The sequence below is a fragment of the Pelecanus crispus genome, chromosome 19 (genome assembly GCF_030463565.1).
Source record: "Pelecanus crispus isolate bPelCri1 chromosome 19, bPelCri1.pri, whole genome shotgun sequence".
NCBI lineage: Eukaryota > Metazoa > Chordata > Aves > Pelecaniformes > Pelecanidae > Pelecanus > Pelecanus crispus.
The window spans coordinates 7,662,187-7,686,540 of record NC_134661.1 but is presented as its reverse complement, the minus strand read 5'-3'; the positions used below and the strand labels follow the sequence as shown (position 1 = coordinate 7,686,540).

At 48.4% G+C, this 24,354-nt stretch overlaps 1 protein-coding gene across 5 annotated transcripts in view; it reads right to left on the bottom strand.

Moving 5' to 3' along the window:
- Positions 1–24,354, bottom strand: part of SIK3 (SIK family kinase 3) — an 87,464-nt gene that overhangs the window by 27,431 nt on the left and 35,679 nt on the right. For 3 of the 5 annotated variants that reach the window (XM_075723240.1, XM_075723241.1, XM_075723242.1), the window contains exons 2-4: positions 12,844–12,960; positions 9,672–9,735; positions 2,789–2,950 (exon numbers count right to left, since the gene is read on the bottom strand). In XM_075723240.1, the coding sequence (XP_075579355.1) occupies positions 2,789–2,950; positions 9,672–9,735; positions 12,844–12,885 (268 nt within the window). In that variant the 5' untranslated portion in view covers positions 12,886–12,960. Of the gene's footprint in view, positions 1–2,788; positions 2,951–3,165; positions 3,181–9,671; positions 9,736–12,843; positions 12,961–24,354 lie in introns of those variants that run through there. The other 2 variants (XM_075723239.1, XM_075723238.1) reach the window with 2 other exon arrangements.

Sequence of the window (24,354 nt, the reverse complement as noted above, 5' to 3'; positions counted from 1 at the left end):
AAAAAGTATAGTTGCAATCAATCAAAAAAACCCTAACCCAAAAAGCACACTTGTAGTCACCATCGAGTGAGAACAGCAGCAGCAGCCTGCTTCAAGACTGCTACGCTATCTTGCTAAGTGTCAATGACTTAACTAATGCCGAAGGGATGCAAAGCTGCAAATGGAGGTGGTCAGTAGTTACGTGCTAGAAAATCTGCACTGCTCAGGGTCCGAGAAACTCCAAAAGCCGACGGAATCCTGCATGTTACTAAAGGCTGCGCATAGGGGCATCAGAAGAACCACAAAGCTGTAGTCCCAGTCTCGGCTCTGGGTGTCTGAGATGGCTCACTGCATCCTTCAGCCTACCCGCGTTGCTGCTCCTTGGCAGGTAAAAAGCGACCAGACCTACCAAGCGGAGCCTTCAGAAGATACTCGAGACATATCTACAGCTTCCATCCGCTGAGCATTAAGTGCATTATCGAAGAGGTTTGAGTTAGGGCACACTTAAGGAGTTTGGCAGCGAAGGTTTAGCTGATCCTCCACCCTGTGTAACAGGGCTTTGTGTATTTCTGTAGTATTTATTCTGGGAGGTCTGGTGTGGAAGAGATCAGTTGCTATCGCTTTTTTTTTTTTTCTCTTGAAACAATGGAAGAACTGGTGTCAAGTTGTAATTAATGAGTTATAGGGACAAAACTTAATACTTGGAAAATCCTATACCATAAATCAGCTTTTCCAGGCTACTTTTCAAATCACTACTCCATCTTCCTGCCAAGTAAAACACTACCACCACCAGGGTGGGAACTATCTTCTAGAGTCCATTCTGGGAGCAGAGATTTGGAAGGAAAATAGTTTCCAACTCTCTTAGATTAAAAAAGTTTCCACGATTTTCAGACATTCACAGAGCTTGTCAGCATGCTCATGTGAGCTTTTCTTCAGCAAATCCAGCCATATTCCAGTTTGTACCTGGGCTAGTTTTTAACTTCTTTCTTTTTATTTGGTAGGCACCCTCCCCCCCTACGCACAGATTGGATTTTACCCCATGAACACAAGATGGCCTCAAATCATTAGCGCATCTGTTTGCACAAAACCGATACCAGAAAGCGCTGCTCAGAGACCTCCCGCGCAGCCTTTCTCGCAGGAGCTCCATCACCTACCATCGACTCCTTCCACTGCCCGGCGCAGGAGTTGCCAACGGGCGCTTGCTGCTGCCCTCCTTCAGTACGGAGGCTCTTACCCAGCTGTAGGAAGCGAGCCAGACTGGCAAAACCAAGCCATTTTCCCCATATTGCCAGCGTGTTTCTCTCGGTGACCACGCACAGCGCAGTCTGGGGAAGCGTGAGCTATCAGGCTTCCAGCTGGCCACCAAACGTTGTACAGCGCAAGGCAGTACAGGCTCATTTAACACAAAGGAAATACTACGACCCGCTCGTACTTCATCAAGCAACATGTCTCTTGCTCATCTTCTGCTCCCAGAACAGCGAGGAGCAGGTTATCATCCTTGTGCCAAGGAAGACGTGGTTCATACTATTAAGCGTCTAGAGGAAGTTTCGTAAAGTCCTTCGCTCCTTTCTATTCCTTGCCCATTCCCTCCTCACAAAGTGTGGATGAGAGAAACCTAAGAAATTACTAGCCATTTTACTACAAATCAAATGGTAAACTCTAATCTAACACCTACGGATGGTACATAGGAGAACAGTAACATGACAAACAAGACCGTTTCCTCTCTTCCGAGACGGTATCAAGCTACAAGAGTATTCCCCAACTCCCAGTATTAAAATTACTGACAGACTGAAAAGTTTTGTAGCCCTAAGCACTTGATTTTTTTTAAAAAATCAACTTACAAACCCTTGTAAAAGCTGACAAGCTCTCCAAGGAAGTCTATTAAGAGGGGGCAGGAGGGGGGGCAACAAAGTGCTTTCCAAAAATGCTCTGCATTAAGCTCTAGTGGAATTAAATGGTAAGTATGAGCTCTTCCAATTCAAAAGCCCATGAAACGGGATGACCGGGGCGGTATTAAATCCTCTTGTTTCAATCGGTTGCTACATAATCCCACAAAGCTAAATAAAATCAAGCCTAGTCAGCGCATCGCAAAGCTTGGCAGCCAAGGCTCAGTCTCGCGTACAAGGGGATCACAGACGCGCAGGCGTGCGTTAGGTCAGTCTAGAAACTGCCCAGGGCGCGAGCTCTCCGGAAGGGCAGTTGTTAGCAGAAAAACCCCACCGCCCAGGAAAACACAAAAAAACAGACCATAAGGGTCTCTTTAGTAACTTCAGCTTCTCTCCCTGCCATGAATAAAATACCCAAAGCACTGGGGCTAATTCTCCTGCTCTGTCAGACAGCACAGTGAGATGATTCCAAGAGTGCTGTTTCCCCTTCACCGCTCTACCGTAAACACCGTCATCCTTACTTTCCATTCTTCCTCTCTCACCTAGTCTGAACTGCTTCAAAGAAGTCCTCAGCTGGCAGCAGGACTCAAAACAAGGTCAGTTTTTTAATATTAGTCTCGCCCATTATCCAGTGTATTGGAACACTGCGGTATCTATAGCCGCAGATTTGCCTATGAAGCCAAACCAGCTTCCCCACCCCCCACCCCACCCCGCTTTTATTTTGCGCTATTTGAAGGGAGACATAAATCTCCTGGCTACAACCTGGCAGTTTCAGCTCTGGGCAGCAGGCCACACAGAAATCCAAAGCTTCCTTTAGCTGCACTGTGCTTCCTTCTTTCTGAATACCTGGAAGCAGCCAATGCCTACATTTATTAACTTCTGAAAGCAGCTGCCTTCCTCCCACGCCGCTAGTCTTAGCTCACCTGCTATTTTGATGTTAAGGTTAGCATCCAGAAGGAGATTTTCTGCCTTCAGATCTCTGTGGACTATATTACGACAGTGACAGAAGTTGACAGCAGCCACGATTTGCTTGAACTTTCTCCGGGCTTCCTTCTCAGCCATACGTCCGTGGGCCACCAAGTGATCTGTAAGGGACGAAGCGAAGAGCAAAGTGGTTACTCACGCAGGGAGCGCAACCCAGACAGGGGCTTCTCGCACGCGTGCAGCGAGCGATGCGGAGGATGGCGTCGGGGAAGGACGTGGGCACCGGGGTGTTTTCCAGGTTCCGACAGCAGACAGGGTCACCGCTGAAGCTACAGGGAAAGGGGCTCTGGCACGCCGCTGCCACACCAGCCCTCACCTGGGCTGTCTCCAAGTGAAACACTTTAAAATGATAAACTTTCCTTTATTCAGAGGACAGCTGACGGGGCTGGCTGGAAAATCAGAAGTGTTCTGTGAAAAGTGTAAAGGTTTTTAAAGTCTTTTTCTACATCAAAATAAAAATAAAACGTTTTCAACCTTTTCCTTCAGTCAAATACCAAGCCTCATACCGTACTACCTCAACAGCGAGAGGCACAGGCTCGCAGCCACGTGCCATCCCTCCTTCCCTCTTTTCTCCACAGGAAATCTGTCTTTGTTCTAACAAGCCTCACCAAAGGTAACTCTTGCTGAGACCAGCGAAGCCCCGGCTAGTTACAGAGACAGCCGGCTCCTCAACTTCAGCCTTCTAGCTGAAAACCTACCAGCTGCAGAAAGTATTTAGCATCATCCCTCTTCAGAGGGAAAGCCACTCGCAACCAGATCAGCGTGAAACCCCGAGTTGAAAATCTATACTCTCACTCAAAGGTAGCACTTGTTGCCAGCGAGGCTTTCCTTGGAAGCTAGCACTGCGCACATGGACAGGAGAAGCCTCTCGGAGATCACAAAGGCAGGCATACCAACTTCAATCAATCCACTTAAAGCCTGAAAGCACCAGGCTTACAGAAGCCGCTCATCATACCATCCTGCAAGCGGGGACAGACAGGCAGGAGACAGGCAGTAGGGATGGCAGAGAAAGGAGGAGAAAAAGCATCCTCCTCCCCTGAAGCATCAGCAGAACAGGCAACAAAACTCTGCCAGGGGAAGCGTAGAAGTCAAAGTAAGTGGTGCTTGAATTATGAAATACAATTACTACCCTTTCCTACTCTCTCTCTACCCTATAAGCAAATCTTCCTACTCTCTCTCTACCCTATAAGCAAATCTAGCTAAAACTGATGTAGCAGGGTAAGTGATAGGGTAGGAATAGCGGTTCGCAAGATTATGGAGTTGAGGACGGTGCTACAAAAAAAAAAAACCAAACCAGGAGAAACCTGAGAAGCATCCAAGAGAACCCCCAATAACCACGCACCCTGACCCATGCACGGGACCAGGAGGGCTCCCGAGCTTCCCCGACTCACGGGAAAGGCTTTGGAGAGGTTTGCACATGCCCTCTCCCCTCCGGCGCGGGCCGCAGAGCGGGTTAGCAGAGGCACTAGCATGCCAAACCCCAGGGGCTTATTATCTCCTTGCCCATTTCAAGCGGCTGCTGCTTCTCAGCTGGGCCATCGAGTCGACCTCAAAGGCTTCTGGCCAAAAATAGGCTGAAGTGGTTCATTTCGCTCCACAAGCTCCACTAAACCGGAGGGCTCAACAGAGATCTCTGTTCTTGAAAATAATAAAAATAATCACTTCTGAAGGTTTCTCATCAGGTGGTTGTATTTTTCCCAGTCACCCATTAATTAAAATACCTGCGACATAATTGACTTGCAGTAAATACTAATTACCAAGATCCATCAAAGCAGTTCTGCTGGCTTCTGACTGCACAGCAACCTACTCCTCTACATCTGACTACTCATGTTGTGCAACAGAGTGAAGCTGTTTTTCAGAGAACTTGTCAATTAACTTTTATTAATCAGATAAACTTATTCCATGAGCAAATCTGAACCAGGGCTGGGGGAGGAAATCCATCGCTAGTTCCAATATGACCCTCACGTCCACTTGCCAGGAAAAGCAGAATTTACCATTCCAAATAGCCCCATCATATTTCATTAAGTCATTTGCACGGTCATAGTTTTTTGTTTTTTTTTTTTACTCTGAAGAGTTGGGACACTGACAGAGTTAAGCAAGTTGGCCTGCTCCAATTTAAGCATTACCACCCATCAACAGAGAGTAGCTCAGCTCCTAAACAAGTCAAGGTCCTTCACATCTTTTACTCCGCCTGAATTTGGGAGCACAGCCTGCCGATACAGCAAGCGCTCTTAAAATAAAGTGCAAGGCTCCAATCTCTCAACATTTTGAAAATATTTGAGAGATTCTCCTGCAGGCAAGAAATCAAATCCAGCTGCTGCAGCAAGGATATTTCTACGAGGCTCTCCCAAGTATATTTTTGCCCAAACCAGGTTCACCTGTCCCCCCGCACGTGCCGTTCGGTCCCGTGCACTTCGCAGAGCCTTGCTCTCAGGGGCTGCCCTGCCAGATGTCCGCTCACGCAGAAAACTCTGCTGCCCCTTTTACTAGTCAGTCCTGCTTCGGCTGTGAAAAAAAAAAAAAAAAATCTTTTTAGGTTAGGCGTGAAATTTCACTTTTCATGAAGAAATGTGAGTGGAGGCCGGTCCCCAAGCTCTGCACGTAGGCACAGCGCTTGGAGACCGCTGACATTTCTGCACAAGCTCCAGAGGAAGGACAGAAACAATGAAGCCACGGAATACTTCACATACCACCAAGGGCAACTGTATGCCAAAATTAACCATTGCAAGTTTAGTCTGCGTAAACCTCTCATGCAACGGAGGTTACAGGGATGACCCGAGCGTTCAGCTGGGAGCCAGCACGCTGAGCTCGAGTGCACCGAGCCCAGAAGCGCAGACTCGCCGCTGGGTTGCACGCTCCCAGTCCGTGCGCTCTTCGGGAGCTGAAGAGGCGTATGGCATTGCTGCTTTGAGCGTTTTCTGGGGAGGAAGGAATGCACGATTGCATTTCACAACCCTTAAAAATATCAGTTGCTGTTCTCGGTACTTATACGAAGCACCTGATGCTGCTCTCCGCATTAAAAAACCACACTAAAATCCTACACTGAAGAAAAAGCATCTTCTGGTTAAGAGACAGGACTGATACACAAGCTTCCACTTTTCACCTCTAGACAGACTCCTTGCGCTTTTTAGTTGCTTTCTGTCTGGAAAGCAAATGCTGCTTAAGCTTCGCATCTCCTCTGCACGGTGGATTAAGTTAAATTTTCAGTGCATTTGGTGACCTTGTGATCTCGGAAGCAGCCTGACCTTCTAGAAACTGGTACCACGTCGTTTAACACATCTGTCCAGTTCATGCTCGGAAAGCTTAGGACAAGCAGGAGATGGAGAGAAGGGCCAGAGACAGCAGACGCGCCAACCATGTTAACCAGACGATAATTTTGCCGAGTTTTCTGAGAATTTTTGTTAATCAACCAGGTACCCGTATGCTTGTCAAATGAGGACCGCAGATTATTTGCAGTATTCATAGTAAACAGCTGAAATTGAACCAGGCTTTTAGACTATATTCTGTTTGACCTCAGAAAAAGGACACTCGAGGGACCTGGAACAAAGAGCACCCTATGTTTAAAAGGAGACATTCATTTGTTCATAATGTCAACCCAGCAACCCAACCACACGCAAAACATGCATAGGGACAAAAATAACAATTTACATTTTGCTGCTTAAGCCCACAGCCAAAGCAAGCCTTCTCCCTGATCCCCACGCACCGCTATGCAAACAAAGTGAATTATCAAAACGTTTCCAGTAACAGATGAATCAAAGACACTTACAGCACAGCTTGGCCACGGAAGGAGCTATCAGCCCTTTTACTGGAAGTGCAGATAAACAGGTTGTAAAGCTCTCCTAGGTGCTAACCCAGGAAAGGCTGCAGAGCTCAGACCAACAAGGGACAAGAAAGGCAAGCATCCAGCACTAACTGACTGACTTGAGCCACGGCCATTTAGAGAAACTACCATGCTTTCAGCTAATAACTCCATCCTATATTCCTGCCTCTGCAACATCTACAGTTGCACAGTACAGTTTAAACCTTCAAAAGTCTTTTTAAGGCATCAAGAGAAACAACTCGGATTTAATTCTAACACAGCCTCACAGTTCACAGAAGCATGATGCTGTATTTCAGACTGTACGAGGCACTCAGCCTTACAGCGAGCGTTTAGCATCCAGAAACCGTGGTTGTCAGCCCGCCCTGCTTCTACACTTTCGCATTAAAACCTCCGTCATGCAGACATTGAGACAACCAAGAAAAAAAAGAGCTAAAAGACTCAGCACGGGCACGTTTAATACAGAGGATTCCCCAGTGCGCAGTAACAGACCCTGCGACAATGACTGCGCTGCCCACGCGCACCTAGCAGCTATCCCTGCAGCGAGCCCAGGGATTCCCAACAAGCCTACCGTGAAAAGGGATGGAGACTGCATTGAAGCAACGTGCAGGCAAAGATTTACCCTTAGAAACAGGTCAGCCCCAGCTTCGCTCCGCTGCACGACCCTACAGAAGAGCCGGAGCGGGTGCGAAGCCAGCCCGTGCTGAGACACTTTCTCCCAACAGCGTGAGGACGTGAGATTCTTCAGTACTGGAGATGCTAATGACCGCAAGGAAACCTTTCCAAAATGGGTTGCTGTTTCCTCCCCGTAAATTGCTTCCGCTGTTAGAACAAAGTCTTAATGGCTCCTCAGGAAACTCTGATTACAAAAAGCTGAGACTTTAGTTTCCCCGCTCTCTGCTCTAATGCCGAGGGCACGCGGGGCCTCGGGCAGCACCTGAGAGTGCTCGAAACAGGCTAGCGGGGGCACGGCCTCCTGGCTTCGGTCTGGAAAAACATCAGGGCTGCTCCGTAACCGGCTGCTCCCAGCTATCAACGAGGATAAAATGCTGGGCAGTGTAATGGAAATTAGCCATGCTAATGAGCTGAATTTACTACAGCATAAAATATTTCAGAGAGCAATTAGATTTTCACTTTGACTCATGTAGAAGGCTATTTTTGTAACCCAGAGAATTCATTCCAAGTTTGTATATGAGCTTGCACATAGTTCTGGATTTAAAAAAAGATGAGCCTGTCTCTGCCAAATTCAACAGAAGAGGGAGAGAAAGTAAAAAGTGATTTATACTTTTCCGCAGTGATCCACACACGAGCAAGCTCTAATGCCCGTTCAAGTGATTTTGCTGCAATTACGGCTTGCCGCACAAGCTAAGATTCCCAAGCCTTCAGAACTGCTGGGTGTCTAGCACAGTGATTCACGTTTGAGGAAACAACTGGAAGACCCAGCTGGAGGGAGTCGGGTTCTTCACCAGGCGATCCACACTTTCCAAACATCAGCTGCTACTTGCTTCATCTGTCACCTTCTCGGAGAAGGAATCCAAAGGACACGGCCAATGTTGAGAAGGCGGCATGATGACCATCTACAAAGGCACTGAGGAACTGGTATTAGATTATATTCACTGGAAACCAGCATTTTCCAGCTCAAGTTGTCTCACTTTCCTTAATTCTCCTGAGGGGAGACCTTATCGCTCTCTACAACTACCTGAAAGGAGGTTGTAGTGAGGTGGGTGTTGGTCTCTTCTCCCAAGTAGCTAGCGATAGGACAAGAGGAAATGGGCTTAAGCTGCGCCAGGGGAGGTTTAGACTGGAAATTAGGAAAAATTTCTTTACGGAAAGGGTGGTCAGGCATTGGAACAGGCTGCCCAGAGAGGTGGTGGAGTCACCATCCCTGGAGGCGTTTAAAAAACGGGTAGATGTGGCACTTCGGGATATGGTTTAGTCTGGTCTACCCTTGATTAGTCTAGAGTGGGCTTGGTAGTGTAGGTTAATGGTTGGACTGGATGATCTTAAAGGTCTTTTCCAACCTAGATGATTCTATGATTCTATGATTCTATGAATTTGGGGCTTTTCTTGCTTCACCTTTTATCACAACTCAGCCTCAGCTCCAGCAGAGTGAGAGGCTCCGACATCAGAAGTGAATCTACTTAACGGGACAAAAAGGGGAGTATTTCCACTTAGCTGACAGGCCGTATGTGACTGTCCTCACAAGGGCATTGCCTGGAAGCAGATTTAAGCCAGCTCGCTTCAAGCACAAAGGATCTTCCCCCTTTTCTGAGGCTCACGTTGGCTAAGCTAGTAGAGACCAGTCTTGCAAAATTCTGACTCTGTCACCTGGCACAAAATTCCAGCGTGTAAGGAAATCTCTATTTCCTCAAGTTTCTTATTGGTCATGGCAATAACAACAAATTAATAAATCGGTCAACAGTTCTTGCAATTGTGCTGCACAGATACTTTTTTTTTTCCTTTACAGAATAGCTTCTGCGGCCAAGAAAGCTCAGCCAAAACATTGTTAGCAGACAATGGAGTTTAAAATGGATGTAGCCAATACATGCTAAGATAATGTCAGATATCAGAAAGATAAGAAAATACATGGGTTTGAGAACAAAATGCTACAGAACCGCAGGACAGCCTGTTTCTTTGAAAGCTACTAACACACACCAACATTTCCGCTACAGCAAACAAGTTTCGTATAACTTGCTGGGAAGCAAAGTATTCAGCAACACTTTAAAATCCAGCTGGCTGACTATTGCCAGCATCTTTAATCCCAAAGTCAGCATAAACGAGGAGCAGCACCACCTGCCAATGAAACCCAAAGAAGAAACAGAGGTTATGGAAGTTATTTTTCCATCAAGTTGGCATCGTTTATTTCTTTACCCCTCTTGGCAATGGAAAGCTTTCAGGCTGAAGGGCATCTCTCAACTGAAACAAGAGAGCGTGGCAGCTATTTTCAGTTTACTGTAGTTGACCAAGTGCATTATCTGATTAAAGAATGCAATAAATGTACTTACCAAATATTTCCCCTCCGCTGGCATACTCTGTCACTAGATAAATCATCCTCTCCGTCTCCATAACCTGGATGCAAGGACAGAAAAGTGACAGATAAGGAGACTGCCGTCTGCAAAAAGAAACGCAACTAATCGAAAATTTTTATTGCTTCTATAACACGTGTAACTGCTTTCACCAAACCAAAAAAAATATTACTTTCCCATGCTTTGCAGAGCGATGCAAAGGAACGGAGAGGAACTGGGGAAAGAATCAAACCAAGTTTTAAACACTCGATCTGTAACTAAACACACCACTTCACCTGCACCTTCCTCCTCTTCTATTTCCCTGCTCTTGTCTTGTTCCAGCAGCCCAGGAGACTTTCCAGGGTTGCCACAAGCAAACTAGTTCACTTTTCTAATGAACCAGGCACTGAAATAACCAACGCAATTTCGCCAAAGGGGGGAACGTTCGCTGAATCAATAAGCGACTTTCAACTGCCTCAAGACCTGTTAGAAACAAAGCAGAGCTCAGGCTCAAAACAACCTTGGAGTCCTGAGCGGCTTCTAGGGAAGTCCCCATCAGGAGGCAGAAGAGAAGGAAAGCACGGGGTAAAGCACCGAAGACGGGCCTCGACTACGTTTTTAACGTTTAACAGACAGTGGGTGATGTACAATTCACGCCGCGCACACAAAAAGCAGCAAATAACGCCTTCCTGCCCGCGGATTTGGGAAGGGTGGCTCCGAGGGCTGTTTTGTGACCAGATTATGTTTTGTGACCCACCTTCAGGTGAGTACACAACTTGGCATGTATTCCAAAGCTTGACACTATTTATTTAACCGGCTTCACAGCTTTGTCAATGGAAAAAACCCACACCGTGTTTCACTTCCAGGACCGCAGCGCTGAACCTCCGGTGCCAGGCGCCACAGGTCATTTTTGTAAACACGCTCCCAGGTGTTTAGAAAAGGCCTGGAAACACTTGGATTTTGTTTGGGCTTTTCTGTTTCAAAGACAAGCGAAAGTTCACCTTTTGACATGAAATGGACTATTATCCCAAGAGAGAAGCTAGGCACTTGGAGCCCGACACTGCTTGTTCTTACCAAGAGTTAGGACTCGGACACGTAGACTTCATATTTAAAAAAAATATATACATGCCTGATCCAGACAACAGCAGCTGCTTACACAGCTGGACTGCTATTATTCTGAACGTGAAAACAGGAGCGTAACAAAGACAAACCTCAGTTCTGCTCAAGTGTCACAGCTCCCACTTCATGGGATACTACACGTCTGGAAAACCCCTAGGTAGGTATTTTTAAGCGCATTTCTGTTCGCAGACAGAACCTCTTACATTACATACTACTGTCATTATGGACACGTTCTCCTTTTTCACTTACACCTTTTAAGTTTTGTAAGCTCAAGGAAACGTGATTTTTCAAACTCAGATTCCCAACAAAAAGCTGCGAAAGGCTCTGAATTCCCAACTCCAGGTTTCAGTGATTTTTATCTGAAAACAAATGCCACTGAAAGTACCCAGCAAGAACGGCCAGATGAAACATGCTCCACAGTGAGTATCCCTTTCTCATCCTAGCAAAGCCAAGCCACCAAGTGTCACCTGTTCAGTATCATATCAAAAACGTTAGATGGAATAAAACAGGTTGAAAAAGGGGGTTTTTGTCTCAAAAAACAAAGCTTTAAGGAGTCAGTTTGCAAAGAAGCATTCCCTAAGTACCTTAAAAATGCCACAATTCTGCAGCATCTGCTGTAAGCATCTCACACTTGGCAGTTTGGCCAAAATAGCTAAACATTAACCTCTGTCACTTCTACTCAGTTTTAACTCTTTGGAGTCCACGTAAGCACTACGTATCTGTCAGGCACAGATGAGAAGCAGGCTGGGCTTGAACAGACACGAGTTGGTTCTAGGGAAGGGCAACTTCTACTGAGGGTTACCACAACTTCTCCCTTAAAACACACACACAAACATTACATTACAACAGGAAATCACCGCAGCATACTTCCCCCAGGATTTCAACTTTTTAACATCCCAGTGCCTGCCATCCCAGCCAGGCAGCCACAAGCCGGAGATCAACCGTCTTAATTAGTCTCTTGCGCCCGAATCCTTCCCCAAGACGAAGTGCCCTGGACAGCCCCTTCTCTGCTTTGCGCACCAGCCCAAAGAAGAGCTAACTTTCTGCAGCCGGGCTGGAAGTCCCCTCCGTTCCCAAAACCGCCTGTGACCGTGAGCCCTCTGGCAAGCGTACTGCTGCAGCAGAGGGGCCAGGTAGCTCTGCGTGAACCTGGCAGGCAGCGGTCAGCTCCGGCAGGATCCTGGGAAGGAGCCTCTGTCCCACAGCTTCCCAGAACCGGGGCTGCAAGCAACAGAGGAGAGTTTGTACAGAGCTGCTTAGCACTCTTGGGTTGTAAGCCACTGCTTGAGCCCTTGCATCAGAAAGGCCCGGGGAGGGAGTCTTTCCTCTGTCCAACAGCTTCCAAAACAGCACGTAACATTTCACCAAGGTGGTGGCCTCCTCTATTCCTCCGCTCCCATCGCTCTGCTGCCTGCCTGTCTCCGGCCTGTCGCAACTCCCTTGCTGTTCTACTGGATCGTGCAGCCGGAGGGGCACCACCGAATACGTGCGTAAAAGGCAACACACGTGGATTCGGTCTCCGGGGGTTTTGTTTGCAGACTGAAAACACCAAAGAAGCTGGAGAAAAAAAAAAAAAGTCTGCAAACAACTGTCAAAAGCAGGTCTGCCGCTGCTATTGATCACCTTCCAGGAAAGTACAGAGCAGATCGGCAAGTCCTCGGAGCCACGGGGCAACCGGGCAGGGGGAGGAGAGCAGGGGAGCCGCATGCTTTCAGTCCTGCTACGGGTGAGCCTTACTCTCTCCCTTAAATTGAGAAGGGGAGCCCGCATCCGGTTTCAACTGGGAAACTGAAAAGCACACAACAGCCATAAACAAATGGCAAGAGGCCAGCCCACAGCGGAAGCGTGATCTCCCAGAAAAGAGAAGGATTAGCCACACTTTCCCCCCCTGCCCCACCCCTCTAATCAAAGTACTCCGAGACCTTGAAAACATAAAGGACTTTCCCAGTATTCCACCTAGGAGAAATGGAGGGATAACCCTAGAGAAAGCGCTACTATACAGTGTAAAGCTATAGCGCAGAGGGATGGAAAACCCACCGCAGCGTGCTCCTACCTGGTATAACCTGATGATATGCGGGTGGCAAAGCATCTTCATGATCTGAACTTCTCTAAATATCTTCTTCAGGTTCTCTTCGTCCAGCTGCGTCTTATCAATTATCTTTATGGCAACCTAGCAGAAGGGGAAACAAAAGAGGGGTTATTGACCCAATCGCATATTAGGAAAAGCGTTTTTAAAAACAAATACTACATCTAAGGCCCTGCTGGGCTGCATGAAAACAGAATGCGTCGTCCCTGCCTCAGAGAGCCTGGGATCTCTGAGCAGCCCCCCAGAATCCAGCCAGCTTGCCAAGAGCTGGGCAGGAAGAAGCTTTGCTTCCTGCCTCTCTCCGTATTTTCCCTACGGAGGGTACCTGGTGAAGAGAGCAGCGTTGCAGAAGGCCGTGGGATTTTTAGGCTGTTTCCCATTACCGCAGCACGGCATGTTCACAGAGGCACCCGATACTGCGCTGAAAGGCACATTGTTGCTGAACTCCCGGATGTATTTCAATTTCGAGCCCAAACATTCATTCCATCCACTCAAAGGAACCGGTTTCCTAGATCTCAGCACCCAGCTCCGCTCTTCGACCTCGCCACCGTCGTGCTAACGTACTGCCGGAGGACGTGCCCGAACACCAGCCCGAGAGCCGCGCTGCTTCGGCATAAAAGCAGCGGGACAGATGGAGCAGCTAGCCACACAGAGGGGGAACAGCTCCCAGGGACCGAAATCCGGCCGCAGGGACTCCATCGCGTTATCCACACAACATCTCGCTATAACAGGGCTGATAAATATGAGCGTGGATGGAAATGGGGGGGGGTGTCAGGCTTCTAACAATTGAGGTATTTATTTATTTCAAACCAGAAGTGCTCTATAACGCTACACTAACATAGTTTAAACAAGTCTAAGTGCTTCCAGTCAGCTGCTCTCCAGCCTGGGAGGCTTCCTCGCTTCTCCTCCCTCCTCCTTCCCCAAGCATCCTTCCCCAGAGCTGGCGGCTCCCGGCTCTTCGGGGCACAGACAGTAAAGCCATCGGACACCAAGCAGGGAGGCACTTCTGTGCTAAAAAGTACCTCCCCTCAAGTCCACCGTAAGAAAGTAATTTGCTTCATCCAACAGGCACAGATAATAAGGAATCTTCTCCAGAAGGCCTAATTTAGCAGGGGAGAACAGGCAATTCTCTCAGCCAGCGTGATACATTGCTGGAACAAAGAGCTGAGAAAAAAGGCTGCTCTTACTGGCAGAGGAACATTTGCACCGCTTCTCCTACGTCAGATTTCAGCCTGGAGTTAATAAGTACCTTCCTCCCCACCAAGAACCACCAGCGCGAGCGAGCAGCTCTAGTACGCCAGCCTAGGTCAAGATTTGCGGGCTGCATTAACATCCACCAGCAAGTTTTCTCGCGTAGAGACGGCGCTCTCCCTGGGAAAAGAGCCGCGTTTACAAATCTCCTCCCGGTTGCTTTGCGAAAGCGTAACTCACAAAACTTCTGTCAAGGAAGACTGCAGAATCATGCAAAGACATGGGGAAGGGCATGCAAAGCAGCACTGCGGTAAAAACCGCTGACGATGCAAAACCAGAAAGATTTGACACAGGAGCCCAAAGCCCAGTTACGTAAATGCTTAGCTTGTAACAGAGTCCAGCATTCGCGAGGGACGAGGACAAGTGCTCCACGCAGAGGCGTGCCGTGTCCATGGACAAAGAACCACAGTGGCACACAACCCAAAACTCTTCTATTTCTCTTCTAGCACCAACCCCCAAGTGCAATGCTAAATGATGCTCTAACAGGCACAGCGCTGTTTGGAGAAAAATTTACAAGAAGAAAAAAAAAAAAAGGATCTTTAAGGGAACAATCTGAAGCACATGCAAATTAAGCTCCATATTTTACAATAAAATCCTTGCCAGGGGAATAACTGCCCTGCATGTAAGTAGAACGCAGCAGAATCCCGAAACGGCACCAAGTACAATAAGCTGTTTCTTTCATTTGAAACCCTTAATTCAGAGCACAGGAATGGTTCCAGACTTCTAAGTCACTGAGCATGCTTCCTCCAGCAGGAACAGAAGCTGAAAGGCAGCCAGGTCTGGCACTCGGCACCAGAAGCTGCTGGCAGGAACGGGGTTAGAGCCGAGGCACGAGGTGAAACGGCAGAATCGGGCCCCGCTCCGTGACGCTGCCAAGCGCTACCCGGCAGCGATTCACCGGCTGACGAGCCACTGCTGCCCTGTTCTAGGCTGGCTGCGTTCCGGGCTGTGGCTCCTCTGCTGAGGAGCAGACAGGCGAGAAGCACATCTTTCATTAGCTATGGTTCTGGCAGATGTGCACCAGGCAGTTTCAAGGACAACGTTCCGGAATGGACCGGGAAAGTTCAGAGAGCCAGAGGGGGCTTGGAGAGCGCTCACTACGTGCTTTTCACCAAGGCTTTTCCCTGCAAGAACGAGCTTTTGTAAAGCTTAAACCAATATACATAAAAAACTAAGAGAAGCTTCCTCAAAGAGGGAAGCCAAGTTGTCTACCAAGAGCCATGAGTCATTTTCAGGCACAAATCCGTAAATGAAAACCCAGAGATCTGCAGTATTCCAAAGCTCCTTATTCATTTCCCAGCTCTGTATTTGCTCTAAGGAAATCTCATTTCCCAGCTTAATTATACAGCTTGAGTTGATGCTCTTGGCCAAGTCCAAGGGCCGTAGAGCATTTGATTGAGTACAGCTTGGTCAGTAGGGCCAGACGAAACAGAAGAACGCAACGACTCTGGCTTTCCCTCTGACGACACAGGGCAGGAGAACCGGGCTGCCATCTCGCCTGCCCCGCGCTCGTCACCTTGCTACGCCGTGCACTTCACACGCAGCACTCAAATTCCACACCCACAAGACGCAACACCTGAATCGGTAGCAAAAGGAATGCAAACGCCAGCCAGAAGACGTCTTCTCATGAAGGATCCTACAGTGAGTTTGGCCAAACAGGTGGCCCTTGAGCAAACCTAAACCCATCCTCAAAAGCTCTGAGAAGGAGAGACCTGACATTTCCGAAGAGGTCTCTTCAAAATGTTTTCACTCCATTCAGACACCTCCAGCAACTGATGTAATACAGAAGGTAAAAAAGTCTCCTGAAGAAGCCTGGGGAAACCACCTTGTGCTCTGGTTTCAGGAAATTCAGAGCTTCCTCAGGAACGTGCGAGGATGGAAGTAGGAAATCCCCTCCGCACTCACCGCAGAGGGGAGCACGCAGGGAATTTCAGGGGTGGGGGCTGGCGTTTCAACCCGGGGCTTTGTGGAGGGACTCCATTTGGTTTGTTTCAGGGGGTTTGCTCTTCGGTTCGTTTCAGAGGATTGCCTTTTTTCCAGAGGGAAGGAGTGGTTTAAAGGCTTTCCAGAACAGACCAAGTTGGTTTCTCCATTCCTGCATTTCCCAGCTGGCTAATATTCTCCCTCCCCTTGAAGGATGATTCAGGATTTCAACAGAAGAAAAGACTGGCTGAAGTCCTCTGGTCACATCAGCCAGACTGGCTTCATCTAAAACTCGGTCGCAGGGAAACAGCCACAATGGATTCTGCCCTGCTAAGCGCACGCTTTCCTTCCTTCCTTTGGGAAAGTCCGCCCTGCCTAAGCCTGCCGACCAGGAAAGAGCCCCTGCGACTGCACACCCTCCTCCTCCTCCTCAGTCTTGCTCCAGCCTCCACGCTGCCGACGCGGGCTACGCACACAAGCTTGCCGCTTTGGGTTGCGGTTCTTCTGCTGCTGCCATCGCAAAACCATCTCGCCCCAGGAGAAAGCATGAAGAAGCTACAGGCAAACAGGCTTCTCGCTCCAGCCGAAGGGAACACTAACGTTTACGGCACCACTAGAACTAGAGCTCTCTAATATTACTTAGGCAAAAGAACAATTTTCAGGTAGTCTCATGAAACACCAAAACAACCCCAAACCCCAAATCAAGTGTGTTCCCTCACGCTCACCAATACCATGTAAAACAGAGGAGCAAGACTAAACATCACTAACCAAAGCACAAATTCAGCTACAATTAGAAGTGGAAGAAAACCATGATTTAATTTCTTAAACAATGAAACACTACTTAAAAAAAAAGAGGAGTCTGAAAAATTAACTATTCTTTTATCAGGAGTTAATGAAGCTTACGGGCAGTAGGATGTATGCCAAGTCTAGAGCGTACATGCTGCTACCAATTAAGAAAATGTTCCCTCCATTTCCAAACATTCTTCCCCCCCCCCCGCCCCCCTCGGATCCTAGCAAAACTTACGCTAGTAATTTGAGGAAGAAGTTGTTATTTGGAAGAAATGTTAAGTTGCTAAAAACAACAGTTGGTAAAGAGAGGGTAAGGTGTTCAAACTGATGCCTGCAAGTCACTGCGGAAGCCTTGCCCTGCAGAGCCAGGCAGCTTGTCCATTTTATTTCCAGATTTTTCTTCTCTTGGTGCACTACAGCTGAACACTGCTCTTTTTTTTTTTGTTCTAAAGCTGTGCTGAGAACGTGTACATGCCAGGCAAAAGCCTTGTGGGAAGCAGTGGGAATTTCAGCCACAGATTAGCGTGAAAGCAAAAGGGGTAGTGAGGAACCAAAGGAGAGGTACTGAAACCCTGGAAGGCCAGGAGCACATGAGCAGTTATCACCCGTACCGACACGTCCCCCTGCGTGGCACAGGAAGTCAAGAGGGACAGAAACAACATTTTGGGCCAAAACAGCGAGCTGCTTCCACTGCAGCCCAAGGGGCATCCCCAGTGAGCCCGGGCTGCCCCAAGCACCGAGCCTTCTCTGCATCCCAGCACGCAGAGCCCTTGCATTTCCCAGCTACCAAAGACACAGGGTTCTCCTGAAGTTCTCAAAGTATAAACAAGACTTGTAAGTTCCTATTCTGCACTCGGAGATCAGATTTTAAAATCTGGTAGCCACTGGAGCTAGAAGATCATGCCAAGGGTGAGCGCCTCCTAAACGAGGCACAAGTCTTGGTACAGGAGAGAACACCTACTTGCAGGAATTAAAATTTATATAGACATCCTGTTTACCAGCTAAGCGTGGCTAATATTCATACAGACTTCCTTGAATCAATACTGCCCTGCCAACAAGAAGGGAAATAAACTGCTGGGTGCCCAGGCGGACGGGCAGGAGGCAGACGGGGGCGGCAGGGAGCGGACAGCCACCGTGCTTTTAACCGCTCCAACTTCTCGGAAAGCGCGTAAGAGAGGGGAAAAAGGTAGGAGCAAACAGTCTGTTTTCAGTGGAAAGAAGCCACGAAGCAGCAAACGCTTCCTTTTTCTCCCGTGCAGTGAACAAAGGAAAAAAAGCTGAAGAACCCGTCCTGGGCTAACATCTATTACTTCATGCCACGCATTTGCTTCGATCTAATTATAACAATAATTAAACTATAATTAAAATTTCCTGCATGGATATCATTCCATAAAGAAACTACCTTTTCCATTTCAGTTCGGTTGTTTCTGTAGCAGCATAAGTTAAAAATCGGGAAAAAAAACACTTTTGGAATGCGACCACATGGTCTAATCAGTAATAGTTATGTTATATATAACTATATATAAGTATAATTATGCCAGTAAGTGTTCCCGTAAGGCAGCAATCTATCTCCTCAATGTAACAAGAGCCAACAGACGGCACTGACAAATTGACCGCATTGAAAAAATCAACACATTTATTTAGGAGAAACACATTTCCTAGAATTGTTCTGAGGAGTCCTCCTGCCCCAGATTCCTCCTGGAAAACCCTCAATAAAGATTCACTGGACACACTCTGCTGTAGATTAAGATGTCCACCCAAGTCGGTCCCGACGTTGCTGTGCGAGGGTGCGCGGCAGAGTACGACTGAATGAAAAGCTGCCACCGGCACAGGTCTTTGGACTGGTAAAGGAGTAAAAGCCTGGAGAAGGCCAACCTAAATGCAAAGGCAGGCGCCCGGATTCCTTCTACATTTGCAAGTTTTGCCAGCTAAGAAGCCCTCTCCTTTCCACCCACTAGAGCTACGGTCTTACTAGGCTGACAACGTGAGCTGTCGGAGGGACAGACAGAGAAGAACTTCTCTTTCCAGCTGCTCCTGCCTGCCAGAAACGCTTGGGAAGCTCGGGAACATGGCCTGTTTGGATTAAGCAGCTGCTTAATCACTCCAATAAGCAGATACCGAAGCTGCGCAGGACCTTCAGGAGAACTCCAGTAGCAGAGAGAATTAAGAGAGGGGGGGGAAAAAAAGAAAGGAAAAAAAAATCAAATGAGAAAAACCTGACATCAGCAGCGGATGCAAACTGCAAAGCACGGCAGCGCCAGCCCAGCACTGACAGCACGCCACACCTCAGGAAACCTCCAGGGTACGGTCGCATTGAAAAGTGAAATACAGCAAACATGAAATACAGGGACGGCGCGCGTCAAGCTGCGGCAGCGCGCCTGCCGAGGGGCCGAAGCTGGGCTCTTTGCTCTCTCCAGCTGACCCGCACCACGCCACGCACTCCCACGCCGTCGGGCATCCCACGCCGTAGGGCCAGCTCCATCACTGCCTTGCTCCCCACCTTAGAGCTGTCTGCCCAGAAGAGCTCTGCAGACCAGATACGCAAGCGAGCGTATGCAGAAGATGCTACGCGTATCAGCTACACGTAGAGGCGCTTAACTGGCATATGGACACACGGCTGCAATAAAAACAAAACTTGAACTCTGGGCTACTGTGGGTCGTGTCCCTTTTTGGGAGCTCAGTTTGACAGATGCCACTCTACAGCAACGCCGCGTTTCCGTATGGACGGTCGGATGGCAGAGGCACATGTTTTTCAGGCAAGCTGTCATCACAAGTCTGCTTGTGTGCGTAGGGTCGCTAAAAGCGATCTCCCTAGATGCAAACAGGCACTTTGCACAATTTTTAGTCGTTAAGAAAATGCTCGACAAAAAAAGATGCGCTCTAACTGGCATTCTAGATACCCGACAATAGCTTGTGGCTGAACCATCGGGACTTCTCTTGACAAGCTCATGGGCAAAACAGAGGCATCTCCTCCTCAAGTCAACTAGCTACCAGAATCCACCTAACTAAAAGTGATGCAGCAGATAAAACTAGGCCGCTCTGCAGCAAAGTCAGTGGCTTTTGGAGGTGGCACAAGCACAAATATTGGCAGCAACTGAAAGCAGGAAACTGTGGACCAAGATGCGCATAGACAAGCTGCATTTCCTCAGGAAGGAAGTTATCACCTTGTCCACATCCCTCTTCAGAATCAATGCAGTGACTTGTGTCTTGCACAAGGTGAAGAAAATACCGATGGTGTTTTGAGAAAAGTCAATACGTCCCGATCCCCCCATCCTGCTGCAATGTTAATACCCTGCTTGTGTGAACGCCGTACTCCGCTATGACCTCTCCTTGTCCCCAGGGGAGCAGCGCTGGGATTTCAATGGCAGAAGCACAAAACCCACATTCACATCTACAGCTCGGCATACCAGCTAAACCCAGTTAAGAAAATCTCATCATTTCAGCTCATGTACAACAGCCTACAAGCATGGTTGGAACTGTCGCAGCCAGAGACTCATCTACAACACCCTCTAGGAGCCCAGCCTTTACCCATGCTGACAACCAAAACACCGATTCCTCATTTTTCAGTCTCGTATTAACACTACACTAGCAACTGCAGCTTCTCTTTTCCAAAAGAAACTATCAAACACATACGAGAGGTGAATGCCCCCCCCGCCCGAAACGCGCTGCTTCACAGCACGAGCTTCAGTGTCAAGCGGTGACCTAACCCCAAACGCAAATTCTTTCTTTTCCTGTTCTGAAAGGTGTGAGGGATGACAGGCATAGCCTTGCATGTTCAGCCACAGCAAGTGAGAAGTAGCGTTCTGCAAGCAACGAGCAAGCTTGATCGCATCGCTAAAACTGGCTTCCAGGAACCGCATTCTCCTCTGCTTGTCACAGTCACCCTGCATCACAGGGCAACAACGGCGCGGTTCGGCAGAGCTTCTCCTAATTATTACATCGCCTGGGGTAACCAGCGGGAAACAGAGAGATTCTAAGTTACCTTTGCCGGCCGCCAAACACGCCAACGTAAACGGCATTGCAGGCTTGCTGAACAGCATTAAGGGCGTTCAGATTGCAGAGAAAGGCAAGGGAAACGTAACTGGAGACGCCAATTGGATAAACAAACCGTGCCAGCGCACAAAGAACCTCCTCCCGCAAATCGGAGGCGCCGCACGTGCAAGTTCTTCGGCTTGCAGCAGGGACACGCTGTGAAGCGTCGCCTCAGACTGCGAACGCAAGGCCTGGGAAGAGACAGGACAGAGGGACAGGCCGCCGTACTTTGCGCAGAACCCCACCAAGCAGCTGCCGTTGGTTTGCTGCGAAGAGCACATCCAGGCTGTACGGTGTTACCACGTAATACCATAAAACCTGACGGCTGCTCGGCGAGTTACCTGGGCTTCAGGCTGAGCCGAACTTCAGAGGACCAAACCGTGACCAAGGAGGTCAGCCACCTGCAGCTTAAGCACAGGAATCCCTTAAGCCACACTGCACCTACCTCCAGCCTTTATCCTTCTTAAAGGCAGGATTTCCAGAATCTTTTCTAAGTCCTGGTCAGACGCTGAATCTCCTGGTCCCAGCCACTGCTGCCTTTTCTTCCTCAGCTGCAGCAGGAGACTACGCTGGATTGAGCCGAAGGCAGAGCAAGTCTTAGCAAACCAGATTGTAGCTAGCCACACCTAACCAATTCAAACAAAAGCACGGTATATTCACACAATTCCTGTCTCTTCTAAATCCTGCCAGGCTTACACTGTACCGTGTTTACGTTACGACTGACCTCTCCATCTTTTCCTTTAGCACTCTGTTACACAAGGAGAAAAACCCTCCAGCTCCACGGCTTCAGCTGACATTCGTGCCAATAATTTGTTTTTAGTTCGGAAGCCTTATAAAATTACTATAATGCTTAACAGATGCAAGTCTAAAAACTTCACAGGAGTCAGAACCATGAATTAGAGGTGGTATAGAAAATTATTTATTTATCCTAGTCGAGGAAAAAAAACCAAACCACACCCACAAACGCCAGCCTCAGTGATGGCCTGTCCTACTACACTTAAATACGTCCACGTGTCCATCCGCAGATAGCAGGCATGAAAAACTGAATGCCTGGTTATGCAATTTAATTGAACTCCTTCATACCTCGACTATAAATGCAGCATATCTAAGAACCGGTATTAAAAAGTTAGCTTAGGCTTAAGGGGAAAAAAAAGCATAAGTAAAAGGCAAGTAAAGGCCCCTCTCCCCACCAACACCGGACTCCGCAGCACAGCTCTTCGACTTCTTTACGACCGGTTTCTGCCTTAGGATCTCTGATCTAACGAGAGTCTTTCTACAGCAGAGATTGAGATCTCCCAAACCAGTGCGTGCTGTAATCGGTTCACAAAACTCAAGTTGCAAATGAGGCCACTATCTGGTCAAATCTAACCCGAGCTGCAGGTGTAAAACACATCATACAGACATTTAATGGGAAAGCAGCTTTTGCTTGTAGCATTAGCACTGGCCCCACAGTAATTACAGGGGGATCTACCGAGGCAACGCAAGTACCGTGTGGGTTTGCTGGAGTGAAAGGAATGAAAATTCAGCAAGGAACGCTGCCGTGGTTCAGCCGTACGATCTGCTGACAGTCTGCAGCGCTACCTCCATGGGTTCTACGCAAATTAAAAGCAATCTTGGCACTTACTACACAAAGACTGAGCTTGCTAATTAAAACCGGTTTTTGAATGAGCTTCCTTAAACTAGCGCAGAACCTTATGGAGGTACATTTACATTGATGTAAACCGGTTAACTAGTCAAACGCGATGTGAAAAAGCAGATCCCGGTCACGTAAGCTTGACTATTGTGCCGAGGAGGCTCAGATCCAGGCGCTCTGGCCAGCAGATGGGAACGCAGTGTTTCTGCTTAGGCCTGACCGGACTCTTGCTTATGCTACAGCTTGGCCTCCCAGCAACTTGCACGCAAGCAAAGCCAAGAGGCGAATCAAAATCTGGGAGGACGCTTGCCCGCCTCGGTTCTCTTTCGACACAGGTTACCCTCCACCTCGGGGCACCATGTTCAAATGGTTTTCTCAATCGCTCTCCACCCCTGAAGTCATTAAGCTGCTGAACTTTTGTCCAGAAGCACACAAGTGGCAAGGTTGGGCCACGTCTGCACAGCGCTGGCCATCAGGACGTGGCACCGACCTCATTTTAAATCAAGGGGAATGGAAGAAAGGCCTGGGAAAATGAGAAGACCAGACGGGACGTTCTTGCCTTCATCTGCCGTATTTCCCACACAGGTAGAGCTGCGCACATCGCGCTGCACGTAGGAGGGGAAGCACAAAGCAGCTCGCACGCGCTCCGCGCCTCGGCAGCGATGGAAAGAGCTGAGCATCTGAGGGGGAGAGGGAGAGCTGCGAGGACGTCACGGGGCAGGATCCTGCGGGAGGCCGGGTTGCCTGGAGACAGAGCCGGCAAGAAGAGGAGGAAAAGCCACCGCCGAGAAGAAAGTCGGAACGCCTTTCAGAAGCGGAGCTCAATCCCGTGCCCCAGCACACCGTCACCAAGGGGGCTTTAATCAGAAAGGACATCATCATCCAGTGCGGCCACGGTTGTTCCAGGTTTCTTCCGTGAGTCTGCCAAAGCGTTTCACAGTGTTTGTATTTAATGCAAAGTTTTTAGCAAACTCAAATGTACACTAGATACACCCCCCACCCCCCCTACCCCCATATTTCACAGCTTCTAACAACTTAAAAAAATGCTGGTGCTGCATTAGAGCTCAGCACACAGCAGAGCCCCCCGGACCGCTGCAGAATGCCTGACTGTAACCAGCTGAGACCAAAACCGTGCCAGTTAAGCCCAGAGCACAAATGCCCTCCGAGGTTACCATCGTTCTTTTGCTTGCAGAGACAGGAGAGGGGAGGAGACGACAGTGAATTCATTTACAGTATCAGTCTGACACATGTGTCAGACGCCCACAGTGATATCCAACATAATGCAGCAGGCCAGAACAGTATTGGGAAAATTAGACCTCTTCTGAGAAAAGCTTGCCGTTACGAAGCGCTGGGGTCTCCCCGACTTGCAGGAATTACACCCAGAACGATGCTGACTGGCACAGGGTTAAAGTCACAACTTGCACGCTGCCATTCAATGCTGGTACAGTCTTTTTGTTTAATTTGTCCCTACCTCACAATCGCTCTGAAAAGCTCAGCAAAGGAATAAAAAAATTAAATCCATATGGAGAAGTGTGTTGGATCACCTATGACCAAAGCTGTCAGCTTTTCCTTCGGGGCTCTTCCACGCATGAAGACCTTGCACGGTTACTTCTTCCACCGCCTCCACTCTCACCCCTGATGGCCACCTCCAGCCAGCAGATGAGGATGGAGCACAGCGCCCAGCCCAGCCACACAGCTTCAAGGTTGCACCCCAGCCTAAACACTCAATAAAAACAAAATTCAGTTTACCAACATCTTTAATACCCCTTTGTCAATATTATGACAGGAGACCTCAGTTGTATGTTGTAACTGACCACCACTGGGACATCTGACTCCTAACATCTGTTGAG